At 33.9% G+C, this 19,502-nt stretch overlaps 1 protein-coding gene across 6 annotated transcripts in view; it reads left to right on the top strand.

Annotated features, from left to right (window-relative positions):
- The first annotated feature begins 9,789 nt into the window (after positions 1-9,789).
- Mtmr2 (myotubularin related protein 2) overlaps positions 9,790-19,502 on the top strand; it is a 77,658-nt gene continuing 67,945 nt past the window's right edge. For 2 of the 6 annotated variants that reach the window (XM_071616637.1, XM_071616638.1), the window contains exons 1-2: positions 10,024-10,109; positions 18,692-18,762. Coding sequence is in view for 2 of the 6 variants with exons in the window: in XM_027951393.3 (XP_027807194.1) it covers positions 10,030-10,109 (80 nt within the window). In the remaining 4 variants the exon portion in view is untranslated. Of the gene's footprint in view, positions 10,110-10,206; positions 10,280-18,691; positions 18,763-19,502 lie in introns of those variants that run through there. The other 4 variants (XM_027951393.3, XM_071616636.1, XM_071616639.1 and 1 more) reach the window with 3 other exon arrangements.

The following is a 19,502-nucleotide window of genomic DNA, read 5'->3' as shown; positions in this document are numbered from 1 at the left end:
GGAAAGCATTAGGTCATTTTGACTCAATCTTGACTTTAATTCTAAATATTTAAAAAGGATTGCAACTCTAAATGAAAACATTGGGTTTTGATTAGTTTTCAGCTCAAACACAAATTTCATTTAAAGTCAAGGAGAGTTGATTTTCTTGTATACTCATATTGGTTGTCATGAATCGGAGCAAAAATGCAGTAGATGACCTTGAAACTATAAGTAACTCACACCACATAAATGTGATATACATTAGATACCGCACATTTGACACTGAAAACAGGTACCAGAGCTTGACAGTTCATACAACAATTTCCAGAAGATTCAATAACAATATATCAAGATATACTCTCCTGGACAAATTCATCCTTCCCAAGATGCCAGAAATCTTTTATCTATTTCCCAGTGCTTGAAGCAATATACCAAGCAGTCATGAAAATGCCATGAATGTGAATCAAAAAAAAAAAAAAAGGCAGCATATCCATAGATACACCTTTTAGGAACTGTAATCAAACTGAGACAAATAAATTTACTCAAAGCAAAAGTGACAGTTAGTTGCTGGATTAAATCACAATCATACAGATAATATTACCTGGAAAGATGAAATCAATTGTTTTAAATACTAAGACAGATTTTTTTTTAAAAAAATGTATTTCAAATTGTTATGTCTGTTGATATTGTTTGACATCCCTTAGATCACTAGAAAAAAGTTGGCATTGGGGACTTCAGTTGCCACCAAAATTTCAGCAATGCTGTATGGACTGTTCTTTTTTGGTTTGGTCTATACTTCATGTCTTTCTTATGGGTTTAGTAAATTTGATAGAGAACTATCATTTGTAGAACATGGATAACTTGCCAGGCACTTTACAAGATGCCTTATGTGTATCATTTCACTTAATTCCCACATTCCTATACTCATGTGTGTGTAGTTATGTGCACATCAGGTAAGAGGATGAAGATGAAGAAGGAATATTAGAGAAATATTAGCCACATTTATTGAAACACAGATAGGTAAGATGGCCTAAATTCACATACAATACTTAGGAAATACTAAAGCCATAATTCTTCTCAGGCTTTCTAACTATATTAAGCCATCTGCTACTCTAGAGAGGCCACTATAATAACTACTAATTTGCATAGCATTTTATTGTTTATAAAGCATATTCATATTTTGATTATATCATAATCCTAAGACAGTTATAGTCAACTTACTTTTCTCCATAATTATCAATCTATGGTATTGTTATAACTCTGCAAATTCTTTGAATTGGGCTACAGTTGTGTGACTGTCTTTCATGTATGAACTTTCACATACTATGCTTATGAGACAACTCATCCATTTGCCTGTATCTCCTGAAGTCATCCATGAAATTTTCAGCAAATACAATTATACATAATATGGTACATTACTTAACTTCTGTAAGAGTATTTCCTGAACTATAAAATAAGGATAATAATATATAACTACTTCTTCACCTCAAAGATTGTTTTAAAGATAAAATGTGATAATACTGTGTCTATTAAAGAGACTTAAAATTGTATATGTGATACTAATGCTTCTTATTATTTAACCATCTTTAAATATAATTTATACCTTTATAAAGCATTTTCTTCTTGGCTTCTACTTCATTGCTTTGCAACTTACATAAATATGTGCTTGATATTGAAAGTTTAAAAAGTCCCAAAATGTATAAAGTTAAAATTCCATTTCATATATGCCCTTCTCAATCCAACTTACTTTAAAAAAAAGATATTATGATTACTATCTTCTGGATACTCCATTGTATATAACAAAAAGATTTTTCATTGCTGTTTATAATTTCTATCTTTTACTTTAGGAAATTTGAAAATAATGTATCTTGGGTGATTCTCTTTTAACTTCTTAAATCTGTGTGTTCATTGTTCTCTTCAGATTTGAGAAAATTTCAGCCAACATTCTTTCAAGTAATTTCCCTGCCTCTTTCTATCTTCTCCTCTATTTTCCATAATGGATATATTTGTTCGCTTAATAGTGTCCCTTAAGTCATTCAGGCTTACTTGAAAAAAAAAAAAAACTTTTTTGTTCCCCTGACTCAATGATTTCAAATGACCTGTCTTAAAGTTCACTGATTATTTCTTCTACCTGATCAAACTTACTATTAAATCCCTCTAATGAGTTTTCAGTGCATTTACTGTATTTTATTACTTAATTCCAATTTGTTTTGATTCTTTTTTATAGTTTTGATTTCATCGTCAATATTTATAGTTTGTTAATGCATTGTTTTCCTGATGTTTTTGTTCAGTTATCTATCCGTGTTCTCTTTTAGCTTATCTTTATAGCAGTTGTTTAAAATTGTCATGTAAGGCAGTTTATGGTCTTTGTTTCTTTGGGGTGGTTTTTAGAGTTTTATTTTGTTCCTCTTATTTGGCCATGTTTTTCTGTTTATTTTTATTACTTGTAATTTTTTGTAGAATTAAAAAGTAAAACCCACCATTTAGTATTGTATACTGATTTTATATAGAAGAATTTTACCAATCAGCTGGGCTGGAAGTTCTTGGATTTCTCAAACCTTTTCTGATTGTTTGCTTTCTTGGCTTTTGCATGCAAAACTACTGCTCCAATGTTTGCCTGCCTCTGTTTTGGGCTCCAAATTCTGGTGTCAGTCCCATCAATGGTCAGAGTCAGGCAAGGACAAAACTGATTCCATAGCCAACATCCAGATGACCCAGAACATTGAATGCACAATCCACTCTTTCCTTTCTCTCCTAATGGAAAAATTCTGATAAGAGAGAATGTCTTCCTTATAGTTCCATGTTATTTCCTCTAAGGAGAGGGCCATGACCAGATATAGCAAGCGTCACAAATTTTCCTACTGCTTCACTGGAGTCCTTGCTGCCTTTAGATTGGCCTGGGTTTTAAAGCTTTTCAACAGATCTCTCGAGTTCCTACAAAGATAGTCTAGTCTATACCTTGATATTAACTGAAAATCTTAGTTGGGGAACAAAGGCTTATCATTTCCTAGTCTTTCTTTCTGCTGGCATCACCATATATTAACTATTATTTCACTCAGGAATTCACTTGAGTTTACATGTATTCACAAATGAAAGGTTCATATGTGAAATGTGACAGGCAACTTTGTTTTTCTACACATTGATTACTTGAATATTTGTTAGACTCGACTGATAAAAATATTTTTTAGGAGAGGTATTTGCTTCCTATTCTAATTTATGTTTTATAATTTCTTTACCCATTGTAGGTTCAAGGCTGAGGTCCATATTCAAAAGAGATTAACAAGGTAAATCCAAATTTATTTGACAAATTTTTGTTATATTCTAGGCTCATAAAAATGTGAGACCCAAATAAATAACTCCACTTGTATATATTCATGCTAGGTTTGATGAAGAGTGGGTAATTGTGGGGAAATAAGATAGGGTAAAAAGGGTACGATCTGAAAGTAATATACTGGGGGGATTTAATAAGTTCTGTTTGTTCAAATTCTTTTCTGTAACCATTCATCTTCAGATGTAAGGATGTTCCTTCAGACACAAGGAGTGCATCTCTCACACAAAGATCTTAGGACCTATTTCAGAGAAATGTCAGAAAATTCTTCCTAGGTTACATGCTCTACTTTAGGGAAGAAGGATGGGAGAAGGGTGTGAGAGACTTTCTTGTTTTTGCAGTTTTATCAAATTCCTTCAGCTTAGTCACTATGCCAATATATGATATTTTGGGTAGTGTGCCTGAATCCCATCATGTTCTTGCAACTAGTGTTACCAAGAGAGGTTTGCTGTCAATCTGATCCTTACTTTGTTTTCTTTGTGTAGCACTGATGATTGAACCCAGGGATGCTCTATCACTGAGCTTTGCCCACAGCTCTTTTTTAATTTTTAAATTTTGAGACAGGTCTCACTAAGTTGCTGAGATTGGCACCAAAATATGATCCTCTTGCCTTACCTCACAAATAGCTGAGATTACAGGAGTATGCCACCACACCCAGGCATTTGTAGATGCTGCTTTTCCTTTTAGAAATTTTAGTTTTATCTTTATGTTTAATGTTTTTAATTCCCTTAGGATGTGCGAAGCATGAAATTTATACACACACTATTCAACACTGAGAGCTCTTTTAATCTCTAGTCTCTTGTCTTTTTCTGGGAGAACATTTAAAAATCATTCTTCAAATATTACACTTGCTTCCATATTGAATCTTATTCTATCTTGATATTGACATTTTTTGGTCCTCTCTACACATCTATTAATTTTTCTTTTGTGTTTTTCCATTTTTTTCCTGTGCTTTACCAGAGGGTTGTTTTATTTTAACTTCAAACTCACTAATTTTTCTTTGACTAAATACATTCTAACATTTAACTCATCTATTGAATTCTTCATTTCAGACACTATGTATTTAAAATACAATCTTTATAATAGCTCCTTCCTTTTATGCTTTTATTAGTGCATTATAGTGGCACATAATGTTGGGTTCATTTTGACATAATCATATATGAATGGAATTTAATTTGCTCCATTTCAGTCCCCAGTGTCTCTTCTTTTTCTTTTCTTCCCCTTTCCTCCTAATTCCCTTTCCTCTATTGTGCTGGTTTTTCTTCTATTTATTTATTTATTTTTATTTTCAATTAGTGATTAATTGGTGTAAAAGAGAAATTCACTTTGGTATTTTTTTATACATGCACATAATGTAATTTTGTTACATTCGTTCTGCATTCCTCCTATCCCTTCTCCTTCCCCTTCAATCTCCTTATACTCCACTGATCTTCCCTCTATCCTTGTTATATCTGACCCTACCTTTATTCCCCTTATTTTGTTCTGACTTCTTCATGTAAAAGAAAACATTCAACCCTTGATTTTCTGAGTCTGGCTTATTTCATTTAGTATAATGTTTTCCAGTTCCATTCATTTACTGGCAAATGCCATAATTTCATTACTCTTTATGGCTATAAATAAAACTACACTATGTACATATACCACGTTTTCCTAATTCATTCATCTAATGTTGAGCACCTGTGTTGGTTCTAACTTTGCTCTTTTGAGTTGTGCTACTATAAACATTGACGAGGCTGTATCACTATAGTATGCTAATTTTAGTCCTTTTGGATAAATACCAAAGTCCTTTTTGATAACTTGTTTTTCCTGCTTCATGTAGCAATAGCCTTCTACTTCCTTAAGATATTTTAAAATTGTTATTTGTCCCCTACTGTGTGTATGTTTATAGTCATTGTTTTCTTCACATTTATTATGTTTTTTTCCCCTCAGAGCTCATATTCTCCTAGATAATGTATTTTGGAGGAGAAAAATCCAAGCTTGTGTTTATCTTAGAGACTTCAGGGAAAGCTCATGCTCCCTTTGCCACTACAAACTGGACTTGAGGACTCTCCACTTGCAACCCTTCCAGCAATCAGGCAACACTGATCCTTAAGGAATTCTATTGTGCTTCTATCAAGGAAATAGCCCTTGTGTAAGAGTTGTTTCTCTGGGTTATTTCCACAAAGCCCTCTGAGCTTATAGGGTAAGCTGACAAGATGGAAATGCTTGAGACCTGGCTAGTTTTCCAGTATCTATTATTATAGTTTCCTACTCCAGCTGGCTATAGCACCACATTGTGGTTGCCCTTCCATTCCTTGATACGGGGCTGGCATTTATTTTCTGCTTTGCAGAAGAAACAGGAAGAGAAAGATCTAATCATGGTAATATGCAAAAAAGAAAAATATTTACATTTTTTCTTCACTTTTTATATGGGCTGCTATTCTCCACCGTTCACTAGACTCTAGCTATTTTCTGCCTCTCAAAAGACTTCTCAGTTTTTACGTTATGTTCTCAGCTGCACCAGTTTCCCTCCAGCTGTAAGTGTTGCATTGGGGAGGAAGACAGAGCCCACATCATTTCATCATATTGTCAGGAGCTGGAAATTCTGACCTTTTTCTATTATTGTATCTGTGGGGAACTTAATAGAATCTAATCATAACTTCACAGAGGGGATCAATATGCAATAATCTCTGATTTTTGCAAGCAATATTTAATAATGAGCAAGAATGTTTACAGAGAGATTTCCTACAAAAATTTTGTAGGTGTATTATATTGTTAAAATACATTTATAAAACTAATACATTTTGGAAAAATACGGATTGCAGCATGATTTACTTAAGTATACCAGCATAATTTGCTAATCCCCTTCGTCTTCAAAAGCATGGTGTAGTGAAAATATGGAAATTATAGGAATTTAACCAAGAAACTTATAGAAGTATATGTTAGCAAAGGAAATTTTATTGTTCATCTTCAATGATTTTAACTCCAAAGACTGTAAGAATTGCATAAATTATTTGTGAAGATGAACAGTATAAATATTAAGAAGATGGGCAGGACAGTTAAAGTCTACACTTTGGTCCCTTATGTCGCTTCATGTTATTAAACTGCCAATGCCACAGGACTTTTATTTCTAATCTCTAAATAATAATAATAATAATAATAATAATAATAATAATAATAATAATAAAACATACCTTACCATAAAACAACTTTAGAGCATATTGTACAAGTTTACATAAAATATAGCAACTTTGCAATTATATAGGCCCATTTACCAACAACCTTAACAATCTTTATTTTCACATAGATTATGTATACATGTATTAGAAAGTCCATAAGAAAATGCTATAATTTTTGTTTTAAACAGATGTATGTATTTTAAAGAAATTTAGAGGAAAATTAATTGCTTACATTTATCCAGGTTTTCCCATTCCTAATCTTCATCCTGAATGTCTGAGTTTCCTTCAGTATCACTTCTCTCAAACCTGAAGAATTTCCTTTAGAATTCATTTCTTGTAGTTGTGTGTCTGCTGGTAATAAATTATCTCAACTGTTCTTGATCTAAAATCATCTTTATTTTACTCTTTTGGGGATGGTACTAGGGATTGAACCAAGGGCCTCACACATGCTAGGTCAGCACTATCACTGAGCAATAACCTGCATCCCTATTATACCTTTTTGAAAAACGTTTTGCTGTATATATAGAATTCTTTCATCCTCCCTTGCCAGCCTTTTAGTACTTTAAAGAAGTTATTCTACTATTTTCTACTATCAGTACTTGCTAGGTATTTTGTGCTCTTTAGAATTGTGGTTCTTCCTTTTGGGACCATAAGTGCCAAATCCCCTCTCCTCAGTTTCTCTTTATTTTTCAGTGTTTGATCATAATACATTAAGTCATGATTTTCTTTGTTCTTTTTATTCTTTGTATTTATCATATTTTATGTGTTTAACATCTTAAATATGTAAATTTATGTTGTTGGCCAAAATCAGTAAGTTTTTGGCTACTCAGTTTCTTTTTCCTAATTCTTTTCTTTTGAAACTCTTAATTACCTGTATATTACACAATTTGATATTGTCCCACATGTGTCTCAGATTCTGTTAACATTTTTTGAAAAGTTTTTTAGATTGGATAAATTATACTGATTTGTCTTCCAAGTTCCTTATATTCTTCTCTATCAAGTCCATTCTTGCCATTAGGTCCAGCCACTGAATATTTTTATTGAGTCTATTTAATGAATTTCCTAAAATTTCTATTTATACCTCTTTTTAAAAAATTCAATTTCTGTGCTGAGATTTAGTGTCTTTTCATTTAGAACAGTATACTGTTCTTTACTTCATTGAATGTATTAATATTAGATGCTTTAAACCATTGTAGGATAATTCCAACATGTCCTCTTGAGTTTAGCATCTTTTGATAATCTTTTGAGAATTTGTGTGATTTTCTTGGTACTTTTGAATTATGTAATTGGCACTTAAAGTAATTTTTGATCATGCCCTAGATATTTTGAAAATTATCTTTTGGAATCTCTGAATTTTCGTTATATTCCTCTGGAAAGTATGGATACTTTGGTAGAAAATTAATTTGGTTCAACACAAACTGTCTTGCTTATATAGGTAACAACTTAAATCTCATTTCAGTTCTTCATCTGAACAAGTAAGAGGGATATCTTACTTTTGGTTCTGTATCTGGATCGCTTGCATTGTTCTTATGTTGTTCAAATCGAATTAGGACTTAAATCAAGAAATAAGTTCATATACAGTTTAGAGTCCTCCTTTCTGGTTTGCTCCTTTTGAAATTCCTGCCTCACTTTCCAGCTTCCCTGGGCTCCCTTTTCTTGGTTCCTTTTTTTTTTTTTTTGGTACTGGGGATTGAACTCAGGGACACTTAACCACTGAACCCCATCTCCAGCCCTTTTTTGTATTTTTTTAATTTAGAGACATGGTTTCACTGAGTTGCTTGGTGCCTAGCTAAGTTGCTGAGGCTAGCTTTGAACTCTTTGTTTTCCTGACTCTGCCTGAGGAACCACTGGGATTACAGGTGTGTGCCCCCAGGAACTGGGGTTCCTTACTGTTAGAAAGATAGCACACTTTCTACTGGAGTTTTTACCATTCTGTGCTGCTTCACAGTTTTTGGCTGTCCATTAACTGAAGCCACCAAAAAAAAAAAAAAAAAAAAAAAAGGAAATTCATTCTGTTGGTCATGTACTCCAAATTTTTACTCTGCCTGCTTCTCTTTAAGCTCCTGACTCCTCTGGTAGTTTTTTGTTATCTAGAGTTTTTAGTTACTTTTTGTAGAAAGGTCAGTCTTTGGACCCTGATTACCCACACATGAGGTGACTGAGATTCAGTCTCAATTTGAAAAATTCCATTATGGTGTCCTTTCTATGTTCTTCCGGAATACTTTGTAACAGAAAATTACCCACAGAAACATTTCCCCTTTACCCAGTTCCTGTTCTCTTATCACAGTTTTATCTTTCCTCACTCACTTCCTGCTTTGCAGGGGGAATTTGAAAGGGTAAGGAATCACTAAGTTGGTTCCGTGTTCAAAACCAAGACATTCAGTAATATATATATATATATATATATATATATATATATATATATATATATATATATTTATTTATTTATTTATTTAATTCTTTTTGTGTTTATCAGTTCCCCCTCCAAACCCTCTTCCATACTTCCTTCTGTGGACAATGGATTAATGTCAAAGTGCGTTTCCTTTATAGACACTTCCAAATCACACAAATCCATAAATCCAAGCCACAGTCGACCCAGTGCTTGTTCTACAATGCTGGCCAGAGGTGGAAAGAAAACAATTTTGAGCATTCCATACTCCCTCACCTATATTTTCTGCTACCCTTTCCTTACCAGCCCCTTCTTTCTGTTCTGCCACCCTTCCTATAGCTCCTACTCATAACATCTACCATTTATTGAATTTGTTAGTTTATGTCCAATCCATCCTACACACCCTTCTTAAGTAGGACTACTAATGGCTAAAACTTGTGTGCTTATTACTTGCCAAGCACTTATAAATACATCTCTGTGAGATTATTCTTCCTTTTTTTTTTTTTAAGATAAGGAAGCTGTTGGGTTACACTGCAGGTAAATAGCAGAGCTAGACTCTCAATCCATGTCTTCGTGGCTCCAAGCAGCCTTTACATAAACCATTCTCATCCCACAATCAATATTTTCAGCCCCTTGTTCTGATGAACACTTTGTCATCTCTGGTCCCCCATTCTTTAAATACCCCCATTCTCCTCGTTCCCTGCTCCCCACACCGCACGTTCCTTCTGCCTCTAGATCCGACAGCCTACCCACGTTCCTCTCTTTATTCCTCTCATTTTCTTTGTCATCACATCCCTGTCTCAATCCTTCCCACGCCGTCAGCTCCTGGTTTCTTTCTTCCCTTGAGATCCTCCCTTTTCCCCTCATCTCCAGAATTTCCTCCCTCCAGGCCTCACGCCCCTCCGCCCCAGCCCGCAGGCGTGCGTGGGGCGGGGCAGAGGTACGCAGGGAGCGCAGCGCTTAAGGCTCGGCGTCCGAGGGGCGCCGCGGGGTCCTCCCGTGGCCGCAGACCCCGGGCGCGGTGCAGTCTGGGGGAACATGGCCGCTTCCGGTCTTCCTCCCGGGCCGGCGCTGGCTTGACCGCGGCCCCTGCCTGGTGCACTCCGCCCTCCGCTCCCTGCCTGGCAGTCGCGGAGGTCCCTTCAATCTTTTGCTCCCGTTGCCCCTGCCGTGCCATGGAGAAGAGCTCGAGCTGCGAGAGTCTGGGCTCCCAGCCCGCAGCGGCTCGGCCGCCCAGCGTGGACTCCCTGTCCAGGTAACCCAGACTCCCAGGGCCCCGCCCAGCGTCCGAGGGGGATGGAGAGGGGCCGGGAACTCGCTGGATGGTGCCCCAACTCAAGGATTCTGGTTCCTGAAGGTTGCTCCGGAATTTCTTCTTTGAGACTTGGAAATTACTTCTTCCTCTCTCTCTCTGGGGCATAGAGGGTGAGGAAAAGGAGGTCGAAAACTCGCTGTTTCTTTTTGGGTCCCTTCACCTTTCTTATTCAGTCTCGTTTTTTCCCGGGTATTCATAGCTCCAGTTCATTATTTTTTCTTATCTTTGATTTTCAATTTTTTCTTTGGACAGCCCTTCCCCCAACTTCTTTCCCCTTCATTTCTTGCTTTTTGTCTTTAGCACTCTTTCCAAAACCATCCGTCACTTTTTCCTCCATCCGTTCTTACGTCTTTAGTTTTTGTGTTCATATTCAGCTCCGCCTTTTTTCCTTTTTCATCGCTTCTCTTTCACGCTTTGCCCTACACTTTCATTTCTCTCCCCATTCTCCAGTTTTGCTTAAATATGTAAATAAAAATGTCCCCTGTGCTTTGAGTTCTCGGTCTTCCGGCTGAAAGTCAGTATTTGAATAGTCTTTATCCTTACTGGTTTAAGAAAGCAAAGTGAATGTTTGTTTTCATCCCTCTTGGACTGCTGGTTCTACAGGTTGTCATTTCTCTGGTAACATATGGGTATTTTATTCTAGATTTTTGAGGAGGACTGTATACATCTTTGTAGACAGCTGTTGTGAATATTAACTGGACATGTTTTAGATACAGTCTTTTTAGAATGGTAATTTAAAATTTTATTAAGACATAGTGTTATAAAGCTACAATGAAATCAGGTCTTTTCCACTAAAACAGTGTGTTACTAGATACTAAATTGCTGTGTGAGAGCACACAATTTTCATTTTTTTTTCTTTGAATAAATTGAAATTGCTCTGTCTTTTAATTCGTTTTGGACTCTACTGCTCTATGGTGGTACTGCTATTTTTTCCCCCATGGATATTCAGTACCTCATTGAGGAACCTTTGACTGATCTCATCATTCCACATTAGATTCTTTCTATTATTATATGCATGTATAGTTCAGACCCACTCCATTTTCAGTTCTTAACAACTATACTCTTAATTGTTGGTTTAATTCTTTTCTAGTAGATTATAGGCTGTTTGAAGGCAAAGACCATATGAATCATCTTCATATCTCTAGCACTTAACATAGACCCAGAATGTCTTAGGTGTTCAATGATATATTGAATTTGTGCATTAAATTATCAAGAGATAAGAATTTTTCTCTTCCTCTCATTATATACATTATACGTTTGTTTCAAAATTTTAAAATTAAATTTAGAAAGTTGAGGATTTACATGCTCAACAGTAAAACCTTTCATTAAAAAAGTTGGAAAATTATAGTTTTATGGGAAAGTTACAAATGACAACTAATATTCAGAATAATAAAATACAATGAAAACAGATGACACAGCTAGTATTCTAATGCAGGAGAGAGCAGTTAGAGGAGGCCTTACAGTATGTTAGAAGAAAGTACTGAAAGTCAGGAAGCTGCATGCTGAAGTCATTAGCTATTTGTCCTGTATCATTTAATTTTTCTAGTCTTCAGTTTTCTAATCTTTTAAAATATAGGATTGATGTAGAAAATCTAGGTATCTTGACACTCTAATTTTTTTTTTTTTGCTTTTAATGACATTACTTAGTAAGGTGAATGTATATTTACTAATTATTAAGGCATTACCTTTGCAAACAACTGTTTTGGATTTTGAAATTAGACTAAATAAATATTATCTGTTATTAAAAACTAATGTTCCTAACTATTGCACTGTAACACATTAGTTTCCTGAAAAGAAACAAAGTTCAACAGGTTTAAAGTTTATATATCTGTCTTTATTTCTTAATAAAAAATGCGTTAACTGATACATGGATTTGAGAAAATAAGAACAACTAGATAGAATTTTGACTATAGTAAGTTAGTCTCCTTTCTGGTCAGAAGTATAATTTCATATTTTCCAGAAAAGAAAACCAGCTTTCTTTCCTAGGTAAGATAGAAAAATAACATTTATTGACTATCTACGTATAGAAGTTACCCAACCACACTTTCACATTTTAAATTTCATTAATCATAATATTCATTTGTGGCACTCTTTCTAATCAACATGTATAATAGCTTCATCATATATATTTGTTAGAAAGCTTACTTTTAAATTCTAAACTTCATTTAGACTAACAGTCACAGATGATCTAAAACGCAAGCAGGATAGTTTTAAAAGCTGTTAAATTTCTATCTAGTTTTATGTTTTTACTTTTTGTTAACCTGTGACAAAGCAAAATATCAGTGTTTTGACTATGTTATCTCAGTTTTTTGTAATAGTGTCACCCATTAAGTGTAGTTTATTTTAGGTTTTTGTTTTTATAGAGGCTCAATTAGAAAATTTTCTTGTGCATTTGTTTTGATATATTGATAAAGCTATATAATATAGTTATATAATAGTTAAGACTGTTAAATGTGTCACAGAATGTCTTTTACACAATAGAGTTGACAAATTTCTGCTGAATTTAGCTATGTGGAAAAATTATTTATGCAAAAAAAAGAGTGCTATCAGGTTGTTAGAAAATAGAAACTATGTGACTTTCTCTTCAGCTTAGCAAGATACTTAGATCAAATATATAATTGAAACTGGTAATATATTTAGCTCTAGTTTCTTTAGATACTTCTACCATGAGATGAACTGAATTGAAATATTATCTTATGTTTAAATGTTTATTGATAGATGTGTTGAGTCCTTCCGGGAAGAAGGATGGACATAAATCTGAAAAATAGTACAGCAACCTATTTGGTGGCCCATTGGTTTTTGAAAATGACACACATTGTTGAAGTTTTTGGCCATTATACAGTGTATTAAACTCAATAGGTTGAGTCTTCATATACATTTGTAATTGTTTCAGAGTTGCTGTTGCCTTTAACTTTTCTAGACCATGGAATTGATGCCTTTGATCATAAAAGAGTAGTTTTACTCTTTATATGATAATTCAGATAGCTGTTCTCTAACCAATTGTGGTTTTGTCATCTAGCATCCTTAAAAAAAGTAGTATTCTTTGTTGAGTGTTGCTTGGTATTGCTCGACTTCTGCAAACTGTTTATCAACTCTTGTGTATTCTGCTGTTGACTAGTCTTTGCATGTGTCCAGCCTCTCAGAGAGAGTTGTGAAAAAATTCACTTAGCATACTGATAATCTTTTTTTTTTTTTTTTTTTTTTTGTTCTTTTTTTTTTTTTTCTTTTTTTTTTTTTTTTTTTTTTTTTAATTTTTTATTGTGGGTTGTTCAAAACATTACAAATTTCTTGACATATCATATTCCACACTTTGATTCAAGTGGGTTATGAACTCCCACCTTCACCCCATACACAGATTGCAGAATCACATCAGTTACACATCCATTGATTTACAAATTGCCATACTAGTGTCTGTTGTGCTCCACTGGCATACTGATAATCTTGCTGTGGTCCCTAATTTTATTCTTATTGGTCTTGTTGGTTCTTGATGTAAATGGAACTGTATGGAATATAAATAAAACAAGATTGTAAGTTGGATGCTAAGATAGGCCTGACACTCAGAACTATACATTTTGCCCTCGTAGTCTATTTTTTCATTTTTCAGTTTGTACAGTATTATTTCCATTTTTCAGTCTGTGCTTGAGTAGGTTTCTTTCATTATTTTACTTTCTATTATGTGTAATCAAATAGTAAGATATCAAGTGCTAAACATGTGCTCTGTGAACATCTAAATAAAAGAATGTTATCTGAATTCTCACCACTAATCCTATTTATAGTTCCCATTCAAGGGATTGAAAAGGTTTTCTTATTTTGGTCTGATCAATTACTATTTTAGATTCAAGCTGAAGTTAATTTTATGTGGATTTTACTGAGTGCATTATTTTTTCAGTTCCCAATCTTATCTATATTAATATTATTATGGTCCCTTTCACTTATCTGTTTTACCCTTTGCTATTCTTGATTACTTTGGCTCCCTTTTCTCTTGTCATTCATTTTATTAAATTGTTTTTTTTTTAATCCATCATATAACTTTATGGTTTCATTATTCTCTTCTGGCCACTACTGTTTTGTCCCAGTCTTTTTTTTTAATCAGATGATTTTTAGATGATAAGTTCATTAGTATTTTTGAGCAGTCCATATTTACATTTAATTCACATTAAAAAAACAAAACAAAGGGCGAGTACACATACTCAAAGTAGTCCCCAACTAATTGCATTTTTAAATTGCTATTCCTTAAGATTACCATTGTTTTAAAATAGCAAATCCTGGATTTCTGTTTTCATGAATTTTTATTATATTTATAGCCTGAAGAGGTAGAAGAGTTTCTGAGATTTCTAAAACATTTTATTGCAAGGTGTTCTCTTTAGTTTCAGCTTCAAGGTCTCTTAAAGGTGATATGTTGGTAGGAAGTATGCTCTTGACATATTAATTCAGTAGTGGTGATGGATTTTTGTACAATCACATTTTTGCTCACATTGTGACTCTTGGAATTTCTTTGGAGGGACCTGGCCAGAATTAGCGTTGCAAACTATAGATGTAGGGCAAAGTGAAGCTACTAGGTTGAACCTACAAACTTGATATTGTTATTAGAAATTTGCATCAGCCATTGAACATGTTGGTAATCTAAAAATTACTTATTTTTGATTTTATTTTTCCAGGAGTCTAAAAGAACATTAAAGTTCTCTTAGATAAGACCCAATATTATTGTGAATTAATCAGTAATTATCATTTAAATTTTTAAAGAAAGGACTTTTAACAAGATTAATTGCCACTTAAAAGTATATGCAGTTTCATATTGAAGCTGAGATTGGATCCTGTATACTTTTTCTTCTTTGCTTCTTACGCCATCATTAGTGGTTTTCTTTAATGTAAATTAGTAGTTCCCATAGTATAGTTCCTGTTTAGTAGTATCAGCATCTCTTGGAAGTTTATTAAAAATGCATTTTTTTTCAGTCCTGGGGATTGAAGGTAGGGGTGCTTTACCACTGAGCAACATATCTCAGATCTAACTGAATCTAAAAACCTGAGGGTGGGAACCACCTGTTTATGTTTTAATATGCCCTCCAGGTGATCCTGATGCTTGCGGAAGTTTGAGAGACACTCACTGCCTTGGATCTTTTGCTGATTAGTGCCTCAGAGCTTCATCTACATTAGTTGAAACAGACTAAATTAGGGTTTATATTAGCAAGAAGTGTGATGAGCCCATTATTTGAGAGCATATTTATAAACATGTTAACTGAAGGAGTGAAAGGTAAAAGTCGTCTCTTGTTGATTTACTATATCTAATTTTTAAAGGAAAATTTCTGACTTTTTCTCAGTCTTGAGTAACAAGTCAAAAGTACAAGTTGTAGGCTTTTAATTCTTTTTAAAAGATACTTATTGTGATATATTATTGGTAACAAGAATTTTAAAAAGTGTTATAAAGAAGAAATTCCAGGAAGTTATCAATGACTTGAGTGAAATCTGGATTGTGTCCAAGAGAAGGAAATAACCTGGATATAGATGTCCAGAAAGCGGTAAGTTTATTTTAGAAAGTTGCCAAGTTAATACTATTGTATTCAAAATCACTGGAGCCAAAGATTGCATGTGAGTAAGGGTTTGAGTAATGGAAATTCTCCAGATTTTAGTGTGGAATATTTTCCCTTTTAAGGCAAATGGTTTTGAATATGTAAAGCACTTGCTATCTTTGTGTCTTATGATTTAGTTAAATAAGTAGAGTATTAAAAACTCTTAAAGTGGTGATATTTGAGGATAGGAAATGATTTTACAAGCCTGCCTTGCACAGGAAATCAGGTTAAAAATGGAACACTATAAAAAGGTTGGTACAAGGCTATTAAAATAAAAAGGACTATGGCAGATGCCCTCCTAATGAAAATAATAACTTCAGTTCCCTTTCCTGTGACTTTATTACACAGAACTAATTGTGCTTATCTCTAGGACTCACAGTATTAACTACTGAAGCATTTTCTTTTCTTTCTTTCATTTTCATTCTTTAAAGACTCTTAGGCTTCTTAAATACTTTATAATTTATATTAATTAAGGGCATCTACTGTGTTTTAAACATAATTAAATAAACTCCAAAATATGTTTTAATATATAAACTTCAAAAAATCTAAATACTAATATTTGGCAAATTCTTGATTCATTTTCTTAAGGTTGTATTTTATTATTTATTTATTTGCAGTGCTGGGGATTGAACCCAGAGCATCATGCTTGCTAGGCAAGTGCTCCATCTCTGAGCTATATCCTCTGCCCTACAGTTAGGTTTTAGACTTGGCAGAATATAATAGAAAATTCAGGCTAGCAGTGATTTAAAACCAGATATAATTTTTTAGCCACTTGAAAGCCTAGAGATAGTCAATACAGATCTGATATGGTAGTACTGAGGATCAAGGACCCAGATCCTTTATGTATCTTATATCCATATTTATCTCATAAACCAAAATTGCTATTGGAGCTTTAGCCACTGCAACTTCAGAAGAAAAGGAAGAAGCAGGACATAATTCCTCTCTTTAAAAGACTCTTGGCAGTCATATGTAGTTGTTGAGCTTACATCCTATTAGTCATTACCTGTTCCCATGACCATGGCTAACCAGGTTAGGGGGAGGGTTGTATATGCAGTCTTTTCTTAAAGGCCTTGTGCTGAGCTAAATATGGAGGTTCTGTCACTAAGGAATAAGAGAGGATGGGTATTGAAGATAATCAACTGCTTCTCCATGGTGTACAAAGTACTCCTAGATTTGCAAATGCAATGAACAAAAAATAGAAAATAAATTGAAAGAGAGAGATGGCATATTGTAGCCACCTGAAAAAAAAAAACCCATATCTTAGAACACTTTGAACTTTAATTTTGTGCTTTTTTGTGTATTTGGATCATATTTTTATAATCCTAATTGAGGACCATAAAATGAAAGTAATACATTTAATAATTGCTAGATCATTACCTGACAGGCAAATAGAAATCAAATGAAGAATAAACAACTATGCTGTTTCATTTGAAGAACTCAAGGAATTCCATGATAAAGTAGTGGTGGTAATGAGCTTTATACTCTGTTTACTCCTTCTCCAGTTTTGTGTCAATTCCTAAACCATTTATCCCTGATTTATGTCTTACTAGATTGTTGCATCAAGTTCTACTTAGGTATTTTCAATTGTTTCAGTTTTAAGCATGTGGTCTTCATATGGGAAATAAAATTAGTCATCTTATGCCATATTAGTTTATGAAAGCTTTTGCCAGTAGTTTGTGTTTGTCTTATATCCTTGACCTAAAAATTTTATTGAAAAATCAGAGAAATCTGTTCTTTATGTTTTCTTGTATTGTTTAATCTAAATATTTACATTTTAGTTGTGAACTTTCGAACATAAGGAGTGTAATCATTTTGGAGCAAGTAGAGGAGAGTAGATAATAGATAAGTCTCCCTGGATTGATAGGACCTTTATTCATCAGGCTTTGAAGGTTTAATAGGCATAAGTCACAACTATAGCCATCTTCCTTCTTAGCAGGATTGCTTTTCCTGATAGAAGCAAGTGAGCAGTTGTTGAAGTAGCTTTTTGTCAGGAGTTTGTGTATTAGTAAGGGAAAATAACTGCCTCAGAGTAATTTTCATAGTAATTATTATTTCATAATAATATTCTTGAGCTGAGCCAAGATACCTGCAAAGGTCAAAAACAAAATTTTGTATGGTTCAGATGTTTTCTGTTATTGATATTAGAAAACATTCTTTCATTACAACAAAGGCAGAAAGCTAAAAACAGAAACACCTGAGATAACCTGTGCTTTCCAAATGGTAGAGAGTTGTAGTAATTGATTAATAGAATTAATATTAATAAATACAATGTAATATAAGTAATAGCATTTAACACTTATGTGTTATTTGTGTGCTTACCATGTGCTGAGTATGATGCTAAATCCTTTATGCATTTTCTCATATAATCCTCATAACTGTGTAAAGACTATTAATTTTTCCATCTTATAGATTTTTTAAGAAAACTGAAGATTAGAGAGAATAGATTGACATTTGAATCCAAATCTGCTGGACTTTAGGATCTGCGAGTGCTTCAAAGAACTGCAGAACTGCTCATGCCTGAAGATCTGGTGTGCTTGGTCCAAGCCAGATCTTTTTAATTAGAGGGCAGTCCCAGGGCAGGTTTATTGGGTGATAGTGATGAGAATGTGCATTTTCTTAACATGTTGCCCTGTTAGAGAAGGATAAAGTTACCTAGTACATTAACAAATTTGGAGTAGACATATTTGGAGAGAATTTTTTTTTTAGCTTTGAATGTTTTTTTCTTCAGATAGAAAATAGGATGATTTTTCTTCTTTGCCCTATGATTAAATGGGTAATGTATTTTTTGTTTAAAAGAAGTCTTATGTTTTGAAGATCAGATAAATTATGAGTCAGATAAATAATACCAAAACCTCCCCCCACCCCCAACAACCTTTACACAGTGATTTAGAATACTTAACTCTAGGCTTCCTTAAATATCTGAATTCCCCTAAGTTCCTTTGTGTTTGTTTACAGTTAATGTGTTAAGAGCCATTGACATTTGAAGATCATCAGAAGTGAAGATAAAACATCTCAAAAATTATAATGTAAGTGAATGGGAAAATGCAAAAACTGGACAGAAGTTAATGTCAACAATATTTCTGGAATCCATATATTGTCCCAAATGAATTTTGTGCATATGAGTAACCAGTAACTTCAGATTTCAATCCCAGTTTCAAGTTCTGGTCTTGAAAATTCTGTGTTCAGTCCACTTCTTCCTGTGGAAGACAGTCATTGGATTTCAGTCATCTAATAATATTCCATGAGAACTTTTTTTTTTACTTCCATGTATTATTTTCTTCCTTTTCCTGCTTAGTACTTTGCAGTTTGACTTGAGAAGATAATAACAAAGGTTCATGTTATATTTAAAGTTGTATTTGTGTAGACAGAGGTCTTTGCTTTCCAGCTGCTGATGTGTGTTGTATATTTTACCTAAGTTTAATTTTGCTACTATTTTGTATGTTTCTTAGCCTAAAATAATTATCAGTTTGTTAACACCCCTTTTTTCTTTTTTCCCTTTCCCTCTCTTTCTTTACCTGATCCCTTCTTTCCTTTCTTCCATTCTGTGAATGTTTGTTTAGTTATCTATTGTGTCCTGCACACTATGCTAGATATTCCAAAGAGCTGAGTCACGGGGACTCTGCATATTTCCATTACCTGTGGTGCTTGGTGAACATTTAGCTTCCTAGGTTCCAGACCAGACATTCTGAATCATTGGGAGTGGACCTTGATCCAGATGCTTTCAGGAGTCTGGTCCAGCTCTGTAAGTTTGCAAATGGGAGGATAG

This window comes from Marmota flaviventris, chromosome 9 (assembly GCF_047511675.1).
Source record: "Marmota flaviventris isolate mMarFla1 chromosome 9, mMarFla1.hap1, whole genome shotgun sequence".
Lineage (NCBI taxonomy): Eukaryota > Metazoa > Chordata > Mammalia > Rodentia > Sciuridae > Marmota > Marmota flaviventris.
This window is presented reverse-complemented; position numbering and strand designations above follow the sequence as displayed.